This window comes from Sturnus vulgaris, unplaced genomic scaffold (assembly GCF_052056855.1).
Source record: "Sturnus vulgaris isolate bStuVul1 unplaced genomic scaffold, bStuVul1.hap1 Scaffold_194, whole genome shotgun sequence".
Classification (NCBI taxonomy): Eukaryota; Metazoa; Chordata; class Aves; order Passeriformes; family Sturnidae; genus Sturnus; species Sturnus vulgaris.
In genome coordinates this window covers 6,302,631-6,323,241 of record NW_028276164.1, presented here as the reverse complement: position 1 = coordinate 6,323,241, position 20,611 = coordinate 6,302,631, and the positions used below count along the sequence as shown (strand labels likewise).

At 53.0% G+C, this 20,611-nt stretch overlaps 1 protein-coding gene across 1 annotated transcript in view; it reads left to right on the top strand.

Annotated features, from left to right (window-relative positions):
- The window catches only part of LOC148218217 (uncharacterized), a 404,528-nt gene that overhangs the window by 119,090 nt on the left and 264,827 nt on the right, over positions 1-20,611 (top strand). Inside the window, 2 exon segments of the mRNA XM_088157926.1 lie at positions 13,415-13,424; positions 14,268-14,723. Of these exon segments, the coding sequence (XP_088014052.1) occupies positions 13,415-13,424; positions 14,268-14,723 (466 nt within the window).

Below are 20,611 nucleotides of genomic sequence, written 5' to 3'. Positions count from 1 at the left end.
CCGGCTCTCCAGCCCGGCTTTGCCCCGGCTCTGCCCCGGGCAGGCACTCGGTGTTTCCGTGGTGCCCCTGCCCCGCTCAGCTCCCCGTGCCCTGCAAAGGCGCCGAGGCTGCGCTCGGTGCCCCTGGGTGTCACTGAGCGAGGCACTGACGAGCCCCGGTGCCCGGGCACAGCCCTGAGGGACACCCCTCGTCCCCGGCCTCCCGCGGGACACGGAGCCACTGCCCACAAGGCCCTGGCACGTCCGGCCCGGCCAATTCCTCCTGCCCCGGCCAGCCCGGGCTGCAGCCCCAGGGCTCTGCAGGCCGGGGCTGGGGCTGCCGGCTCCCACCGTGGCCAAAGCCTCCCAGGGCTCTGGCCACACCAGGGGCTACAAGGCCACGAGGCCGGGGCTGCTCCGGGCCGCTTCCAGGCTGTCCCTCTGCTCTTGGGTGCCGGGGGTGGCCCTTTGTGACACGGGCGTGTGTCAGGGCCCTCGGTGATGCGGGACATTGTGGTGCTGTCATGAATGAGAGCGTTTGAGATCGCTTAAAAATCGGTGACAAGGGCATGAGCAAAAGTCAGATTTAATATTAAGCGACAAAGCACAAGTTTGGTGGCAAAATTCACTCTACTGCCTACAGGACAGCTAAGGCACAACAAGGGAAAACAAGCAACAACAAAACCAAACAAAATCCAGGCAACCAAAACAGAAATGAACTGAGAACTCCCTAGGGGAGCATGAGTGGGTGTAAGTTCATAACTATAACTAAACCTTGTTTACCGGCCTAACTTAGATATCCAAGGTACTTCCACATCTAGGAAAGCTGTATTTCTCCCAGATTTGCTGTAGCATATGTTCAGGGGCACACACACAGACAGAACAGTCAGTGCAGGCAATTCCCCCCAGAGCTCAGTGAAATCCTCCCTTCAGATGTTTTTGCATCTCCCACTGGCCGAAGGATGGGGCCTTGAGCAGTGAGGGTATGGGCCCAGGACACGTCGTGTTTCAGCGATCCTCCAGGCACAGCAAAGCCGAGGGTTTGCTGGCTCTGAGAGGCCCCTCAGAGGGAGACTGCTGGTCACAGCCCACGGTGGCCCAGGAGAGCTCAAAGGTCTCCTTTTGGATTTCTGCTGGCAGGGTCACAAGAGAGTGGGCTCCAGTCATAACCATGTTTCATCTTGACCTCAGTCTGGGTGGGCACTTTCTCTAGGAGTGGGGGAATGCATCACCACACTGGGATCCCAGGGGTGCCCATGGCCTGAGTGACGCTGGCTTGATGCCAGGCACCCACCAAAGCCACTCTGACCCTGCCCCTCCAGGTGCACAGAGGAGAGAAAATTTAAAAGAGAATTTCTGGGTCAGATTAAGACAGGGAGAGATCGTCCATAAACAGCAGAACAGGCATCACAGACCCAGCCTGGGAACAGGGAGGAAATTTATTACCAACCAAATAGCTCAAAAACAAGGAGAGTGAAAAGATCTCTCCAATTCCTTCCCCCCACCCAACACGGATCACCAGGGCCCAGCCCAACCGGGGTCACTGGGGATCATCCAACACCGATCCTCCCATGGGGGATGGAGCTGGAGCAGAGCACGAAGCTCTTCCCACACTCGGGGCACTCACAGGGCTTCCCTTAGTGGTGCCTCCGTTGGTGTTGGGTCAAGTGAGAGTTCTGTGAGAAGCTCTTCCCACACTCAGGACACTCGTAGGGCCTCTCCCCAGTGTGGATGCGCCGGTGCCTGATGAGGTTGGAGTTGTGCTTGAAGCCCTTCCTGCAGTCGGGGCAGCGGAAGGGCCTCTCCTCGGTGTGAATCTGCTCATGTACAAGGAGATTGGAGCTGGTCTGAAACCTCTTCCCACACTTAGTATACTCATAGGGCCTCTCCCCAGTGTGGATGCGCTGGTGGCTTCTCAGGTTGGAGCTCCGCCCAAAGCTCTTCCCACATTCCAAGCAGGTGTAGGGCCGTTCCCCTGTGTGGATCACCTGGTGTTGTATCAGGTTGGAGCTGTCGCTGAAGCCCTTCCCACATTTCCCACACTCGTAGGGCTTCTCCCCGGTGTGGATCCTCTGGTGCCGGATCAGCTCAGAGATGTAGCTGAAACCCTTCCCACATTCCAAGCACTTGTGGGGCTTCTCCCCTCCAGGAGGCTTCTCCACCAGCTCTGAGCTCTGCCTGGATCTCCGGCCGCCTTCCTGGCTCAGGGAGGGTCTTTCCTCATCGCAGCTCCCTGGGCTGGGTTTGCAGCCCCTCCTCGTGAGGGATCTCTGGGGCTTTTCCTCCTCCTCCATTTGCCCACACCTTCGGAATGACAAATCCTGGTTTGAGGAAAAGAACAAGATAAGAGGTACTTGAGCTGGGGGCTTCTCCTTTCCCAAGATCATCTCAGGAAGTCACTGAGCATCTTGTGTCTGTGTGTAAGAACCTCCAAAACACCAAGATTCATCCCTGTGAAAATCGTGGAACCCTCTCCCCTGTCACCTGCTGCATGTGGGGGGAACAACACTCCTGGGGCTGGAGGGGAGGCTGCACATATAGGGAATGGTGGAACCTTGTGCTGCTTCCCGTTTCTGCTCATCCTCCTCCTCTGTTTTCGCCAAATTTCCTCACAGTCCTCTTCCTCCTACTATTCCTCCTTCGGAACAATCCCACCTTCTCCTCCCACGTGCATCGTTTGACCATTTTGTTGTTCAACCTGCTTGTCATTCCCTTCTCCTGCTGCCCCCAGGCCCAGCACCCACTGCCGGCTCCCTCTTCCCCCCAAACCCACAGCATCCCAGCGCAGGGGCAGCGATGGAGCTGGGGCAGCGCTGGGCTCTCGGCCGCTCCCGCCCGCACTCGCTCCCCACTGCAGCCGCTGCCGCCACCACAGCGCGGGGGGGCCCGGCCTTGGCGCTCCCCCCCTCCCACCTCCCCAAATTCCCATCCAGGGGGGCGCTGGGGCCCGGGCCGGGCGCAGGTGGCTCCAGGTGGGCAACGCTGGGAGCTGCGGCTCTGCCTGGACACTGCTGCGTCATCACCGCCGCGCGCTCTCATTGGCTCAGCGCTGCCCGAGGGGCGGGGCTGCACCAAGCCGGGACACCCTGCTCCAGGGGGGATGGCCCCAAAACGGGGGACCCCCATGCAAGGAACAACAGCAAAGGGTCTCTACAAACACATGCTGCGAATCCGCTTGGACACAGGGCCGGGGACGTGGACATAAGGAAATGACAGCAGAAGCCATCGGGGTCAGAAAATGTTATTAATTGACCACACAGACTGCTGCTCAGCCAAGGTCCTGCTCAATTCATGAACTCCCAGAGGAAGAACAAACACTTAATAGAGTCCTGGCCATCGTTAGCTATGTGTGGTGCATATAAAGAGGTAGATGCAGTGAGTGCCTTGGGAAGTCTCTACCCCTTAAGTACTTCAGCCAATATGGAAAGGGAGAGGGAGATGAGGCTGGTAAAATAAGGATGAAAAGGAGGCTGTGTCCTCCAACAATTTCAGAAGCCCCATGGGAAATGGCCAGTGCTCTCTTCCATTTTTTATGAATTAAATTACTTTTACAAGACTCCTCTGTCTTCCTAGCAGACAGAAACCTCTGGTGATGTGAATTTTTCCACACACCTTGGGGCTCGGCACGAATTCCTTCCCCCGTCGGGGGCGGGAGCAGTGAGTGGAGCTGAAGGTGCCTCACTCAGTTTGGGTGATCGGCCCCCTTGAGTGGCTGTGGCACCGGGTATGGATTGGGTACCCGAGAGTGACCAGGAGACAGACGAGTGACAGATCGGGGGGACTGGGAAGAGTCGGCAGCCAGAGAGCACTGAAAATCTCATCAGGGACTACAGTGAGATCTTCGGGGACTAAACATGGCAGAGCACCCATGGAGGGTAGAAAGGGAAAGCCACGAAGGAATCCCGGAAGAAGGGATAATGATGCCAAAATATCTCTGAAGGCCTCCTTGGGAGCATGTGGAGGGAGTTTGCACATTCTACCAGAGGTAATCAAGGACATGGACACCTAGGGAGTCAATAAGAGAAGTCCAGAAGGGATTTAGACAACAGGGGATGGATGGTGTTGGTGTGCTGGGAAGGGATTGGGTGAAGGGGAGTGTGCAGGAATATGGTTCAGGCAAGAAGAAGCAGGAGCAATCTATGTGGGAAGAAAAAGGATGATGACAAAGACGAAGAAGAGAAGAATACTGAGGATGGGGATGTTTTTCAGCAGGCTCTTCTCGTCAAAAGTTGCCAGCTGATGCAGATCCATTGTATCCCCGGTTGCCAGGACAGGCACACAAGGAGGTCAGGATTGCAGGGGGTTTCTCTGTGCTGGGCAGCGGCAGGAGCGGGCGCAGAGGGGCGGCACCGGGAGCACGGGCTGGGGGCCTGTGGGGAGCTGCGGGGCCGGGCCGGGGCTGTGGGGCAGCCGGGGCTCAGCGCCGGGCGCTGCCTGAGCCCAGCACCCCCCGGCAATTGCAGGCCCGGCAGTGGCCCCCGGCCCCCAGGAGGCTGCGGGACGCCCCGGCCGCTGCCCGGCCCCGTGGAGCTGCCGGCCCTGCCCGCCGGGGGGGCCGCGTTTGGACACTGCGGCAGGACAGGCACCGGCTCTGGGATACGGGCTGGCCACGGCAGCCACAGCACAAGGAGCAGCACGAAGGAACAGCTGGGAAATGGGGATTGGACATGCAAGGATCCAGATTTGCTTTTAAACATTTTCCTTGGGTCACTGCAGAAAGGAATGATTTAGCAGAAAGCTCAGCAGCTGTCAGAGGATGAGCACCCCCAGGCACTGAGGGGGCTGCAGGAGGGGCAGAAGAAGCCCCTGGAGCACTTGGTCACAAAGGCACAGCAGGGGAATGCAAGAAGGGAGGAGGAAAAGGCCAAGGGGAAGGCAAAGGCCATGGCAGAGTTTCTACAGCCCCTGAGGGATGAACCCCAGGGCCCAAGGGGGCCCCAGCACCCAGGGGCTCTCACATCCTTACACCATCTTCAACCAGGTGCCCTCCTCACACTGACACCACTCAGTCCTTGATGGCAAAGATGCTTTCTGGGGATGCCCACTGACACAGGATGGTAAACTGGATTTTGCCTTTGAGTGGGAACAAGAGGTAGAAGGGAAAATGGAAAATACATGGACGGTCCTTCTGCAGGGATGCAGGGAAGCACCAGCCTTATTGGGGCAAGCCTTGCAGAAAATATCACAAGAATTTACCCCACCCCAGGGATTGGGTTAATGCAGGATGTGGATGACTTGCTGTAATCAGGAGGACAAGAAGTGGTAGAAGAAGCCTCTGTGAAATGGCTGAATGTTCAGGCTAAAAATAATCTTTCAGTATTTAAAAAAAAAAAAAAAGAGCAAATGCTAGAGAAAAGAGTTAAATATTTGTGAGATATTTTGTCTGAAAGTTTGTGGTATCTTGACCTAGAGGGGGTCAGGGGAGTCTCAGAAGTAATCCAGGACTGAAAAGGAGGTGCAAGAATTGTGAGCATTAACAGGAAACTGCAGGACCTGAATTGAGAGTTCTCTGTTCTACCCATAACATTGTATCGCTTTCTAAACCCCAATAGCCTCAAGGTTGGGGTATGGACAAAAAAAAGGGAACAAAAGCTGAGAAAATGAAAACTAACAAAATGATTGGTGCCACAGCTATGACTATTCCAGACTCAGGAAAGAAATTGGGATTCTACGTGTGTTATAAGTACATATTATATTATTGTCTTTTTGCAAATATTAAAATGAATGCTATCTCTTGGAAAACTTTGCTGTATGAACATAGTTTATTTTAGCTCTGCGATTAACAGAACTTAGAAATAGTTGTGGTAAATATATTTTTTGTAATTACAACATTTTGATGTAAAAAGCTTTTGTTCATGTAACTAAATCAGAGAATGGTAAAAAAGATAATCAGGAAATTCTTCACATTCCTGGATTATGGGACACCAGAATCCCAGGAAGGAAAAAATAATGATTTACAGGTCGGAGGAGAATGATTCTGAATAATGCATGAAGGTCTATGAATATGCAACATGTTGCTGCAGTTAGGAAGTGTTTTCTGAGTCAGTGTGTGCCCTTGGCTGAAGGCCAAGCATCCGGCCATTATAACCTTTGGCCAGAGCCAGGGCAGATATTCAATTCTCTCCCTTGGAATTGATCTTTGCAATTCCTTACCCTGGGAATTCTCCACCTAGTGCGGGCTGGAGATAAGGGATGGATATTTCAAGCAGTCTGTGGCCAGAATCCTGTCTCTTGTGAAATCTCTGCCACAGGAAGCTGGGCTGGCACAGAGCCTGCCTTGGCACTTTGCTGTTCACAGCATCCACCCAGGACTCTGCCTCTCAATTACACTCACACACTGGGCTGCCTGCGATTCCATTGCTGGAAAAGATACCAAATTTAATTTTTTTTTACATTTCATTTTACTAGTCAGGCTCGGTTTGACTTTCTCTCAGGAAAGAAATTTTAAAAGGTTTTTTTTAAGGGATGTGTCACCACTCAAGAGAGATGAGTTTAACATCTCAACAGACTGGGAATAGCCCAAAAGATACCAACAAAGAGAACGACATTCAACAAAACATCAAGGAAACATCAGCAAACATCAAGGAACACCCACCCCAGACACTGCCCCGGCATAGATGGAGACACCTGGTCTGGAAAAGACTGAGAAGGAAATCCAGGAATGTGGATCTAATTAACATCAGAAGATGAGAAATCCGTGTGCAATAGGAAACCAAACACTAAGAACTACACAACTTTAAAGCAATGAACACTAAACCAATGGATTTCATTGGGTTCGGACAGTAAAAAGTTAAGGGAAAATCTAGTAAAACTCACATCTCATGGAATGATTTTCTCTGCACACCCGGGCTATGTGTGGATGAGGTTACTTCTGTTGCACATCCTGACCAGAATTAACTACTGCCTTAACTCTCTAACACTAAAGATATTGTTGGAGAGATTTTTATTGTCCCTGCAGTTTCAGTGACAAGATTACACCATGAGAAAAATTTTTCATAATAATCCTACTTTTAGATTGTCAGTTAGGTTTGGGCCAGGGGTGTGACAAGCAATTTTTACTCCTAGGAGAAGAGGCAGAAAAGACTTGATTGCATTGGAATATTTTTCTATATATTTGTGGTGGCTCTTAATGACGGCAGAATTTCGGAATGGATCTTTAGAAGCTCACCTTTAAGTTGCATTTTGCAAACCTAGAAGAGTATTAATGGTGAGGCTTTAACACATAAACTGTTAATAAAAAATCGTTAAAAAAAAATAAAAAGAAAAATAAAGCAGATTGTGAGGGTGCAGGTGTGAATCACCTAAAGGCTGCTCTGGAAGAAAATCCTAGTTCCAGGCAGCCAGGAGAGGAGTTTTAGAAATGCAAATTAACATTGCTCTGGAGAAGTGTGGACAATGCCCAAGGGCCTTCTTGCCAGGGGGAGGAATTTCCCTGATTCCCTCTGCCCCTCACCCCCAGCTCTGCCTGCTTGCACAGATGGAATTTGCACAGATAAAGGCAGAGCCCATAGTGAGGATATCTGACTGCAACAGAAACTGGTTAAGCTGCAAAGGGAAACAGCAAACGGAGAATATTGAGCAAATTTCATGAAAAAAAGTGGGGGGGGATCATCCCTCTCCCCAAAGCAATGAGGTGTTTTTGCTAGTCCAGAGAAATGAGTTGGGAATCCAAACATTGCAGCCGGTAAAATGAGGATAAAAAGGAGGCGGCGCTTTAGAGACCGCATGGCAAATGCCGCATGGCCTCTCTCTTTGTTCATCAATAACGTCACTTTTACAGGACTCCTCTGTCTCCTGCGGGCACACAAACCTCTGGCCACGGGAATTTTCCCGCACAGCCCCGGGCACAGGGCAGACACCTCTGTGCCACCCACAGCAACCGGGACGAGCCAGCGCTGCTCCGGCACCGGCTCCTGCCGAGGCCCCAGCGGGAAGGAGACCGCGGGCAGCCGCTCCCGCAGCGCCCTCAGCCCAGCGCCAACACGGGCCGGCACCGGCACAACCAACCCGCCAGAGCCCCCTGCCGCCCCCGAGGCCCGCAGCGAGCCCCGAGCCCCCGCACAACCGAGCGCGGCTCCCACCTGCGCTGGGGCCGCCTCCGAGCTCCGCCGCCGCCTGTGGCTGAGGAATTCGATGGGATGTGTTGCCTTAACCTTTCTGACCACTCCCAGCCCATCTATGCCAGCATTCAAGCCCTGAAAGAAGGTGTCAATAAACTTCGGGTAGATAATGGGTACGACTGGCTGAACTGGCTCTTAGGGCACTGGGGACTCACTGGCTGGGTCGGGAATTTAGTGAAAATAGGTTTGTATGTGTTAGGCATCATATTATGCATTGCAGTAGGTATTCCTTGTATTTTACAGTGTGTTAAGAATTTAATCGACAAATCGCTTAAGAGTGTATTTTTAGTTAAAAGAAACGGGGGAGGTGTGGATATGGGTAATGCAAATGAGACTGATAGTACTGCAGATTTAATCAGCAAATGCAGCCTGACAACGAGGATGCCTGGCAAGAGCAAACAGAGACCTGACTGCAAGAGGACTGGATCAAGTCTGGGTTATGGGAAATAAGATTTTACTGAGTCCAAATGTAAAGTTTGTCTATGTGAGAGTTTGTCTGTGTAAGGTTTGTCTATGTGATTGCAGGAAAATATTACCAGCCTTCCTGTAAATGGTATATAAGCACATGTAGTGCTCAGTAAAAATTGGATTTTGATCACCATTCAGTGTCCCCTTCTCTCTTTCACCGGGAAAGAGAATGGTGGCACATCTACTGCCTGCTACCCCCTCTAGGCAATATTCAACTGTTTAGTTCACAGACTCATCTTCTAGCACTCTTAGTGGGGTCAGCAGAGCCACTCCCCACTGCTGGGGGCAAAGAGCACCCTCTGTGCCTTTGTGGTGGGAGCAGACAGTGTTGTCTCAAAGGAAAGGTCAGAGAGAGACCAAGCTGGACCTCTGCCTCCTGCCCCTCACCCCACAAGGGAAGAAGGGCACAAAACTGAGCCCCTTTTTATTTTTTTTTCTGTCCTGTCATTTCCAGGAGCTTGACTAGCTCGAAGGAGAGGATTAGAAGGATTTCTTGAGGATCGCTGCCAGTGCACAGCACACATGGCATCCCTCACCCCTTACATCATCATGGCATGGAGGGGTAGGAACCAACAACAGCCCTACCCCACTGCTCCAGAAGCCAAAATCCCATGCAAGCATTTAGTTATGGCCTTCTTAGAGAACCACATTCCCACCCAAATCTTCCCCTCTGCAGCAGCTCATTCCCACAGGAACTGGCAGAGCAGATGGGGTTTGGACATTGGCTGGCTTCCATTGCACTCCTTGCCCTGGAGCTGGCACGGCAGGAGAAGGGCTCTGGTGAACCTTCTCCTCCTCCCATGTAGGCTCTAACCCAGCTGCCACAACTTCAAGTTCTCAGAGCACTTCTGGGCTCTGAGCAGCGGCCACGGGAGGAGGAGATGCAACTCCAAAGGCAGCAGTTCCCAGGCCCAGCTCCTGCCATCCCAGTGGGGCTGTTCGGTGGTTCAGGAGAGGAAGGGAAGGGCGAGTGCAGGTGGCAGTAGCTCATTTCCGACTGAAAGAGGGAAAGGTAATTTATTTACTTGGAAATCACTGCATTCAAGCTCTGATCTTAACCTGAAAGAGAAGTAGCACCTGTTCGTGTTTAATTTGGGTGAAGAACAACTGTTACATTTGATGTGGTAAGCAGTTCAATTATCTGCGGGAAAGTGTACAGCAAAATTAGTGTTCACAGAGAGAGAGAAAAGTCAGGAGGTAGCAAAAGAGAGGAGGAAAAGAAAGCACACCCCAAGCCAGTGTTTTTCCCAAACCCAGGATTTTCTGTTTGTAGGGAATGGGGTGCAGAGTAGCTTTCCCTTGAGATTCAGGACTGAGAGGCCAGAGCTAGAAAGGTTGTTCAGTGAGAAATCCCCTCTCCCACATCTGTACAAGAGCTGTTCTTTAGCTTTTACATGGATGTTTAAAACCTGACATATCCTTTGCTCATGTGACTCGTCCCATGACCAGTAAACATAGTTGGACTTAATTACTCTCTCAGTCTATTCTATTACACAACTCTGTATCATCTTAAGTTCTTTGGTGATGGAGTCATATTTCCACCGGGCTAGTTTTCTTCCCAGGGGAGTATTTAAGGGTCTATCTGTTGTCATATTTCCATTTCTTTTTCCCCTGGTGAATTCCTTCCTTGCTCTTAGTCCCATTCTTCCCGCCAATCACTGGTTCTCACAACAAAAGCTGCCTTCCCGACAGACAATTACAGGTCCTTGAAAGCAAAGCTGGACTACCAGGAATGTTTTTACAGATCAAGATCTGATTTCTTAGGAGCATTAGTGTTAAATAAATGAGGATTTTCTCAAGAACTGTCTGAATGTTCCCACTGTTCTGGATTTGACTGGGCTTCCTTTCTTCCCAGAAAGTGGCACAGGGATGGGATTGGATGCAGGATGGGAATGCTGTGTATGACAGGGAGAGAATTTGGTTGTTGCTCAGCAAGGCTCGCCCTCCTCAAGGACTCTGCAGGGTCCTAGAAGCCACTCAATATCCCATGCTCTGCCATCGAGGAGGTGACAAAGAGCCCGGAGGGAGCCTGTCCAGGACAGCCGAAGGTACTGGACAGAGGGATATTCTCGGAGCTGGGAGCACCTGGATGTGGGACCAGCCAGCTCCTGCTGCCTTTTGGTGGTGCCTGAGCAGGGCTGTGACAATGCCAGGGACATCCTGCAGTGACATCTCCCCTGTCCGTCTGGGCGTGTGCTCGGTCCCAAAGCTCACCCTGATCCTGATCTCAATCTCACTCCATGTTGAGACACACTCACTCTCCTGGATTTAATCTCATCCCAGTGCCAGACTCGTGCAGCCCCAGAGCCAATCTCAAGGCCAGGCCTAAGGCAAATGGCACATTTAGCCTTAACCCCAATTCCAGCTCTAATCTAAAACCCAGTTCTAACTGCAAAGCCCAGCCACAATTCCAGACCCTACCAAATGCTCAGCCCTAAACCAAATGCCACGTTTAGCCCTATGCCCAAAGCCAGCCCCAATTGCAACTCTAAGCCCAATCCCAATGGCAGTCTCAAGCCCTAAGTGCAGCTTTGAGTGCCAGCCCACACTCCAATGCCAGCTTTAGCTTGAATTCCCAAGCTCAGCCCCAATTCCTGCCCTAAGGCCAACACCATTCTTAGTCCTAAGCCAAATGGCAGCCCCAGTCACACTCCCTAGCCCAAGCCCGGCTCTGAACTCAAGATCACTGTGATAAATATATTACACTGTCGGCTTTAGCAATTGTTAGAGTGAATACTACGTGTTTCATAAGGTTGACTTCTGTAAAAGAAGTTTTCCTAAAGTTTAGAGATCTTTTAATGCGAATGGTGTTTTGTGAATGTTGGTGAAGAGTTGTTGTAATGTTAACATTTAACCAGTGAAGGAATTCACACCTGTTGAATGTATTGAAAAGTAACAAATGATGAGGACTGGGAAAACTGCACATGCTTGAAAAAGGTAGGACAGGGGAGAAACTCTGTTTAAGTGTTTGAATATGTATAGCCTTTTGTAAATATGTATTGGGCTGATGCAATACCCAGGTGGGCAGGGGGTAGTCTCTGCCCTCACCGATTCGGATGGACTGGCACTGGCTCCATCCCCCTCTGATCTAGGGGGGCCAGTGCAGTCGCTGTTGTTACAGATGAGCAATGTGGTGGTTGGCTCTCACAATTAAAGGATGAACAGTGTGTGTATGTTAAGATAAGTTTTGTGGATGTATAACGATGTTATTGTAATATATCCTCCCGTAGTCCTCTTTCCCCTCCCCCTTGCATTGTTGTCACGACATGGCTCAGGTAGTCGGGGCATTTGGGGAGGGCCGGCTTGTTCCTACACCTGACCTCCAGTGCAGATGTAAGAAAGGAGTCTCCAGCAATGGACGGCAGGGAAGGAGTTCAGCGACAAGACTTTGGGAGGGCCCAGGGGCATAAAAGGCAGAACATCCATTCTGTAGGGGAGCACGTGGGGATTTAGTCCTGTGCTCCCAGTGCTGATTTTTCTCCTAATTCAGTCTTTTTCTGTATTTTTCTAAGGTTTAAGAAATTGCTGAAAGTTTTAAAAGAGCAAGCGCCGTTTCTCCCACCCTGCACTGCCGGGTGCAGCTGGAAGGAGGGAGGCGTGTGGAAAGCTGGTTTGAAGGGTCTCCATTTACTTCTCATCATCCTGCTCTGAGTTTTTGGAGTTTTCTGCCAGAAATCTCTCCCTCCACTCATCCCCTGGGGTGTGGGGCAGTTTTCCCATTTTGGGGGAAATTAAAGCTGAGAGGAATGTTGAATTTGTCTTTACAAATGAGCTGTGGATCAGACTGTAGATAAGGCTAGCACTGAGAGATAAAAAAAACAATGGGATGGATTCCACTGATTGATGAATGGAAAAAGATATTTGCCTTTACAAACAAACTGTAAGGCTGCTGATAAATGAAATTGGATATCGAAAGATGAAAGAAGCAACGGGGGAAAAACTATGAAATCTATAAGAATTAAAAATTAAAAGGGAGGGTTATACATTAGAGGGGAATTTCAGGTATCAGGCGTTCCGGGAAGTCTGTGCCTCTCAAGTACCTCAGCCAATGGGGAAAGAGAGAGGGAAATGCGGCCGGGAAAACAGGATAAAAAGGAGGCTGCGTCCTCCAAAAATTTGAGAGATCCCAGGGGAATGTCCCATGGCCTCTCCCTTTATTCAAATAAAGCAAAAAGGACTCCTCTGTCTCCTTTTTGGACATAAACCTCTGGTATTTGTGGATTAATTTTCCTGACAGAAAGTACTTTGGGATTCTTACCTGCACAAGCACGTGCAGTGCCTCAGTCATAAGTGCCTCAGAAATATCAGAAGTGTGTCTTCTTCAGAGTGTGGTCACAAGGGTTCAGAGTTGGAGCCAGTTCTGCGGGCAGGCTGATGAATAGTCTGGGGCTCCTCTGCAGAGCCCCATTCATTCTGGGGCTGCTTTCTGCTGGTTCTGCTGGACTGGCTCGAGTGAAACACACACCCAATTAACAGCAGTTAAATTACTCTGGCATGAAACAGTGGGGAACAGGCAGAGCAGTGAAGGGCAGCATGGACCAGTTGTTCTGGCAGGTCTGACGAGGTCTGGTTTGATACAGCACTCACAGAACTCTGCTCCACCTGTGACACTTCCACATGCAGTAGATGACTGTTCCTCTTCACAATATCCAGCAAGGCAGGTCAAAGACACTTTTACCATTTTCATCTTCAAAAGGGAGAAGAAATCAGCAGCAAACATGAAGTAACCAGTCAGAGGTCCCAGGAAGAAACAAAAGAACAAAGAGTGGTGGAAAAAAACAGGTGGAGCAGTGATCCTTATCTCTGTGGGAGATATCCTCTGCTAATGGGCCATCTGTTCAAAGCAGGTGGGGCAGTGTTCTTTATCTTTTCCACAACTTCCATCCTTCCTCCAGGAAGATATCTTCTGTTAATGGGCCATTGAGTCCCACTGCATGACTGATAAAATTCCATCATCCCATTGGGAGATGCTCCAGCCAGGGGGAGGAGCCAAGCCTTTCCTACCTAGATAAAATCTGAGATTTGGAGCACCAAGGCAGCCCTTACCCACTGGTTTCCAGAGGACAAGAGCTACCAGACCTTTCTACAGCATCACTACTACAACAAGACCACTTCATCAGGACTGCTACCACCACCCTAACTAGCGGGGTGTCAGGTTGTATTCTGATTCTGTCAGGTGTTTTCTTTTGTACTATTGCATGTATTTTTTTTCTCTTATCTTTTTCCTATCCAATTGTATTTCTGACTGATTCTCTCATTGGTTTTGCTTTCAAACCAGCACATGTCTGGAGGGGATTTTGGCTGAAGCTTGATATTTGGGGAGTTTTTGATCCGTGTGTTAAAGTTTGGAGGATTTTGGGCAGGAATCTTGTTGTTTGGGAGGTTATTACAGACACAAGATGCTCAATGACTACCAGAGATGAATTGGGGAAGGAGGAGCACCCAGTTTATGGAGCTCTCTTCTTGTTATTTCCCCCTAATCCAGGAATTTTCATTCCTCAGGTGTGCAGGGATGGAGGAGGCAGAAAATCCCCGGAGATCTCTCACGAGGAGGGGCTGCAAACGCAGCCCAGGGAGCTGCGGGGAGGAAAGACCCTCCCTGAGCCGGGAAGGCGGCCGGAGATCCAGGCAGAGCTCAGAGCTGGTGGAGAAGCCTCCTGGAGGGGAGAAGCCTCACAAGTGCTTGGAATGTGGGAAGAGTTTCAGCTACAGGTCCCAGCTGATCCTACACCAGAGGATCCACACTGGGGAGAAGCCCTACCAGTGTGGGGAATGTGGGAAGGGCTTCAGCAACAGCTCCAACCTGATCCAGCACCAGGTGATCCACACAGGGGAACGGCCCTACACCTGCTCGCAATGTGGGAAGAGCTTTGCATGGAGCTCTGACCTGAGAAAACACCAGCGCATCCACACTGGGGAGCGGCCCTACGAGTGTCCCAAGTGTGGGAAGAGGTTTCAGACCAGCTCCAATCTCCTCCTACATGAGCGGATTCACACAGAGGAGAGGCCCTTCCGCTGCCCTGACTGCGGGAAGGGATTCAACCGCAACTCCACCCTCACTGCCCACCGGCGCATCCACACTGGGGAGAGGCCCTACGAGTGTCCTGAGTGTGGGAAGAGCTTCTCACAGAGCTCTCACTTGACCCGACACCAACGGAGTCACCACTAAGGGAAGCCCTGTGAGTGCCCCGAGTGTGGGAAGAGCTTCGTGCTCTGCTCCAGCTCCATCCCCCATGGGAGGATCGGTGTTGGATGATCCCCAGTGACCCCCGTTGGGCAGAGCCCTGGTGATCTTTGGTCCTGGTGATCCGTGTTGGGAAGACACCTGGCTGAGGGGGTTCTGCCTCATCCTGTCTCCCTGTGGGCACCTGGATGAATGCTGGGGCAGGAACGTCCATCACGGCCCAAACTGACATTGGGAATTCTTTGAGGACAGCAGATTTGTTGACTTTGATCCCCACAAAATCTTCTGTGTTCAATCCTATCTCCTGGTGGTATCCAGGAATATCCAGGAACAGTCTTGGAGATCTTTTCCAACCTCACTGATTCCAGGATTTTCATTTCCTATTGCCTAAGGTTGTCTTCGGCAGCCAAATGTTGATGAACTGAGGCAAAGACCAAGCTTTTGGAGACAGTGGGGTAGAAAGTCCTCCAAAAAATATTTTTCCCTCCCACTCAAGCACATAGATCCTCAGCTCACACAGACAAGGAAATACTTTTCTTTTAGCCTCGATTTGCTTTTTATTTCTCTTCATCCTTTTAAAACAACCAACACGGGTGAAAATAAAGACACTGAACTGAGACATGGGTGGGGATATGGAGGGACAAAGACATGGTGGGGCACAGACATGGAGAGTTGAATCATGGTTTGAAAGAGTTAAGATTTTTGCTAAGGGTAGAAGGAGTTTCCATGGCCAAGATGTGAGTTAGGTAGGTAATTACTTGATGCTTAGGCAAGAGCTAATTGGTATAATTATCTGCTATTATGAACTTAGGTATAGAAGAACCTAAATAATAAATAAAATAATAATGCGTTAATCATGAAGCACGAGGCCTTGGATCGTGCCAGAGGATCACAGAGACCTGATGAAGACTCTCCTGACTTCATCCTTTGAGACCACTGACCCATTTCGAGACCGACCCAGTTCAAGAGAAGAACTGTGCACACGTGCAGGACGAATGGGCTCATTTTAATATGGGGTGGGGATGGGAGGTGCTGGGGTTATGCACATGTATTGTATGTAAGATCTTGGGCAATAAATAGAGGGCAAAGAACCTTGTTCGGGGCGGTCACGCCTTTGGGAGGTGACTCCCGTGCCGGTGAATAAACACACCACTTTGTAACTTTAATTAGTTACAGCGCCTTTGTCCGTGATTATTCCGGTTTTTAACGATTCAGGGAGACAAACTGTGGTCACGTGGGGACACTGCAGGGACATCGTAGTGACCCAAAACAGGACAGGCGACCTCAGGGTGGCCCTGATGTCCCCAAGGCAAGGCACCAAGGTCCCCAGTGTCCCTTGGGGTGACAGTGCCGCCCCCATGTCCCCACCCTGTCCCTGCATCCCGGGCCGCCTCCAGCTTTCGCATCACCTCCTTGTGTCCCTCCACCGATGTCCCCAAGGCCACCATGATGTCCCTGAGGGCCTGGGCAGCTCTGGGGAACCCCTGTTGCCATGTCCCACATGTGTCACCATCATGTCCCTGTTAACAGCGTCTACCAAGTACCCCAGGTGCCATGTCATCGTGTCCAGCTGCCCCTGGACATTGTGGTGACCTTGCTGGTGGCCACGGTGGCCTCGGCACTGGCCCTGGTGGTCACCACCTGCTGGGTGCGGTCTCGCAGATGCTGGGCCATGGCCCGGTGCTCACAGGCGGTGGTGGCCAGGTGTCACCGCGATGTCACCGAGGCCTGCAGGGTCACCTGGCAGGACACAGTCACCGTGCCCAGGGCCAGCAGCAGGTGACTGTCCTCGGCCACCCCCAGGGCAGCGCACGCCAAGTCCAGGGACACTGTGGGGACATGGGGACACCGCACAGGTGGCACTGGGGACACGGCAGCAGGGCAACCAGCACAGTGGCACCTGAGCAGTGGCACCAGAGACACCCCAGAGCCACCAGCCCAGTGTCCCCAGGGCTGCCCCAGTGTCACCCGTTCAGTCTCAGTGTCAGCAGCCCAATGTCACCAACCCAGGGCCATCCCAGTGTCCTCAGCCCTGTCCCAGTGTCATCCGCCCAGTGGCACCAGGGCTACCCATGTATCACCAACCCAGTGTCCCTAGTTCCATCCCAGTGCCACCAGTTCTATCCCACTGTCACCAGCCCAGTGTCACCAACCTAGTGCCACCAAGCCACTCCCATTCCAGTGTCCCCAGGCCTGTCCCAGTGTCACCAGCTCAGTGTTCCCAGTTCTTTCCCAGTGGTCCCAGTGCCAGCCCAGTGTCACTGCCCCATTGCCACCATACCAATTTCACCATCCCAGTGCTTCCAGTCCCTCCCAGTGTCTCCAGTCCCATCCCAGTGTCCCCCATCCTGTCCCAGTGTCCCTGTCCCAGTGCTCCTAGTTGTGTCCCAGTGTCACCAGTTCCATCCCAATGCCACCAGTTGTGTCCCAGTGTCACCATTCAGTGCTCCCAGTTCAATCTGTCTCCAGTTCCCTCCCAGTGCCACCACCCCGTTGTCCCCGTACCAATGTCACCATCTCAATGTCACCAAACCAGTTCCCTCCCAGTGCTCCCAGTGCCAGCCCAGTGTCACCATCCCAATGTCACCATCCCAGTGTCCCCGTGCCAGCCCAGTGCCACCAGACCAATGTCACCAATCCAGTTCCCTCCCAGTGCTCCCAGTGCCATCCCAGTGTCCCCCATCCTGTTCCAGTGTTCTTGTCCCAGTGCTCCCAGTTGTGTCCCAGTGCCACCAGTTCCCTCTCAGTATCACCATCCCAGTGCTCCCAGTTCCATTCCAGTGTCCCTGTCCCATCCCAATATCCCCCATCCTGTCCCAGTGCACCCAGTTGTGTCCCACCAGTTCCATCCCAGTCCCATCCCAGTGTCACCAACTCATTGTCCCCATACCAATGTCACCATCTCAATGTCACCAAACCAGTTCCCTCCCAGTGCTCCCAGTGCCAGCCCAGTGTCCCCATCCTGGGACAGGGGAAGGTCTGTACTGGTCCATACTGGTCTGTACAGGTCTGTACTGGCCCATACTGCTCTATACTGGTCCATACTGCTCTATACTGGTTTATACTGGTCTATACTGGTTTATACAGGGTTTTACTCACACACAGCACCATCAGCCCTATGGCCAGCCCATGCCCAGCCTGGAGCTCAGCTCACGCAAACTGGTCTCTACTGGTCTGTACTGCTCTATACTGGTCCATACTGGTTTATAGTGGTCTATACTGGATTTTACTGGTCTATAGTGGTCTGTACTGGTTTATACTGGTTTTTACTGACACACAGTCATCAGCCCTATGGCCAGCCTGTGCCTGGCCCAGAGCCCAGTTCACCCAAACTGCTCTATACTGGTCCATACTGGTTTATACTGGTCCATACTGGTTTTTACTCACACACAGCAGTGCACAGCACCATCAGCCCCATGGCCAGCCTGTGCCCAGCCCATAGCCAGCTCTGGCACTGCTGGGCCCCTTCCTCCTCCCGCTCCAGCATCATCATCACTGCTGCCTCAGCCAGGACCCCTTGGAGCCACAGCTCCTGCTCGTCCTCGTCCCCCAGGGTCCCCCCAAGGGTTTGGAGTTTCCCAGGTGAGGGTCCAGGGGGAGTTTGGGGTTCCTAGGTGCCCAGGTGAGATTTTGGGGGTCCCACCTGAATCTCCCCAGGAATCTAGGGGGTCCCCCCCCTTTTCCCTTTCCCTGGCCCCTCTGAACTCCACAGACTCTGGAACTTTCCACTTCCCCTTTTCCCTCCCTCGGCGCTGGGGGGTCCCAGACTTGCCCCAAACGCCCCAAAATCCCCCCAGAAATCCCCCCCGACTCCGTCTCCCAGGATAGTAACCCCGCGGGATTTTGGGGTTCCCACCTGTGGCTCCATCCCGGTCTCCATACGGAGGCTCTGCCTGGAGCTGTGTGGGACGAGGGTGTTGAGGCTCGGAGGAGGGAGGGCCCTGATCCTCCCCCGAGGGCTTTGTTTACCCTGCCAGGACCTGGGTGACACTTTCGGAGTGGAGTTTAACCCCCCGGGGCCCAGATCCTCCCCTGAGGGCTCTGATTTACCCTGACAGCACCCCCTTGGAGCCCATTTTCCCCAACCAGGGATCTCTTTACCCTGCCAGGACCCTGATTTGGAATCGAATTTAGGATTGCTTTTGGGGATCCAGCAGGATTTGGGGTCTGGGATTTGGGATTTTGGGGGGATCTGGGATTTGAGATCATTTAGAATTGGATTTTGGGGATCCAATAGCATTTGAGATCTGGGATTTTTTGGGATGCAGGATTTTTTGGGATCCAGGATTCGGGATTTGAGATCATTTGGGATCATTTCCTGGATCCAGCAAGATTTGGAATAATTTGGGGTAATTTTAGAACTGGATCGGATCCCAGATTTGAGATCATTTGGGATTATTCCTTGGGATCCAGCAGGATTTGGGATCATTTGGGACCCCAGGTGTCCCTAATCCCCCCCGCCATGTCCCCAAGGGGTCCCATTTTAGCCCCCATTGATCGCTCCGCCCCTTACCACGCCCCATTGATGGCCCCACCCCCTCTCCCCCGCCCCATTTCTTGCCCGCTCCTTCCCGCGCTCCCCTTCCCGCCACACCCAGGCCCCGCCCCCCCCTCCCCATTGGCCGTCTCTCCCAGGGCCCGGCCCACTGCTCCACACACCATTATTTCCTGCGCCCTCTCCATCCCCGCTACGCTCCCGCCGCTTCCCATTGGCCGCCACGCTCGGCCCTGCCCCTCACTGGGCGTGGCTAAAAGACCGGTGGGCGTTTACTGAAAGGCTCCGCGCAGTGGCGGCCCCGGGGGGCGGAGCCAGTCAGGCCCCGGGGGAGCCATGGGAGCGTTCGATCAATGGGGAGGGCCCGGGGAGTGCTGAGAAGGGGGTGGTGAGTGGGGGGGAGGGAGGGGTCCCATGCATTTGGGGGGAGGAGTCTTGATGAGTGGAGGGGGGGGAGGGTCCTGGCGCCCTGGGGTGGTCCCAAGTATCCGGGGGGGTCCCAGCGCTTTGGGGCGGTCGGTGAACGGGGGGGCAGTGAATAGGAGGAGCCCCGGTAAATTGGGGGGGGTCCCTGGTGATAACCAGAGGAGGGGGGGGGGGGGGGGAACGGAGCGAGCCCCAAGGGACTCACCCCGGTGCTGGGGACACCCCGGTGCCCCCCCAGCGGACGGCGTCCCCCCCCCATTCCCGCTCCTGTTCCCGGGGGAAGTCAAAGGGGAGGGGCGGAATCCCCGAGATGGGCAGGGGGGGCACAAAGGGGGGTCCGGGCCCTGTGCACCGGAGGGTGGTCGGTACACGAGGGGGGGGTCCAGTCCCGGTGCCCGAAGGGGCTTCCCGGTGCCCGGTGATTCGTGAGGGGGTGTCCGGTGATTCCTGGGGAGGTCTCCGGTGGTCCTGGTGCATGACGGGGGGGTCCCGGTGACTCATGGAGGGGTCTCCGGTGATCTCGGTGCCCGAGGCTGGCGATGTTTGAGGGGGGTCCGGCGGTCCCGGTGCACGATGAGGGGGTGTCACTGCTCGATGGTGGGGGGGAGTCCCGGTGCACGGTGACGGTGCTGATTGATGGGGGAGGTCCTCTGGTGGTCCCGGTGCCCGGTGATTGATGGAGGGGGTCTCCGGCGATTCCTCGGGAAAGGGGGGGCGGTCCGGTGATGCCGGTGCACGAGGAGGGGAGAGAGGAAACTCGAGGGTCCTGAGGGGGTCCCGGTGCACGAGGACGGTTAAATTCGGGGGTCCTGGTGCTCGGAGGGGGGGTCGGTTCCTGGTGTGTGACACAGAGAAAGACCCCGGTGACACTGGGGACCCTGGCATGGGGCTGGTGACACTCAGGGGCTCCGGGTGGCACAGAGACTCTCCCCAAATTCT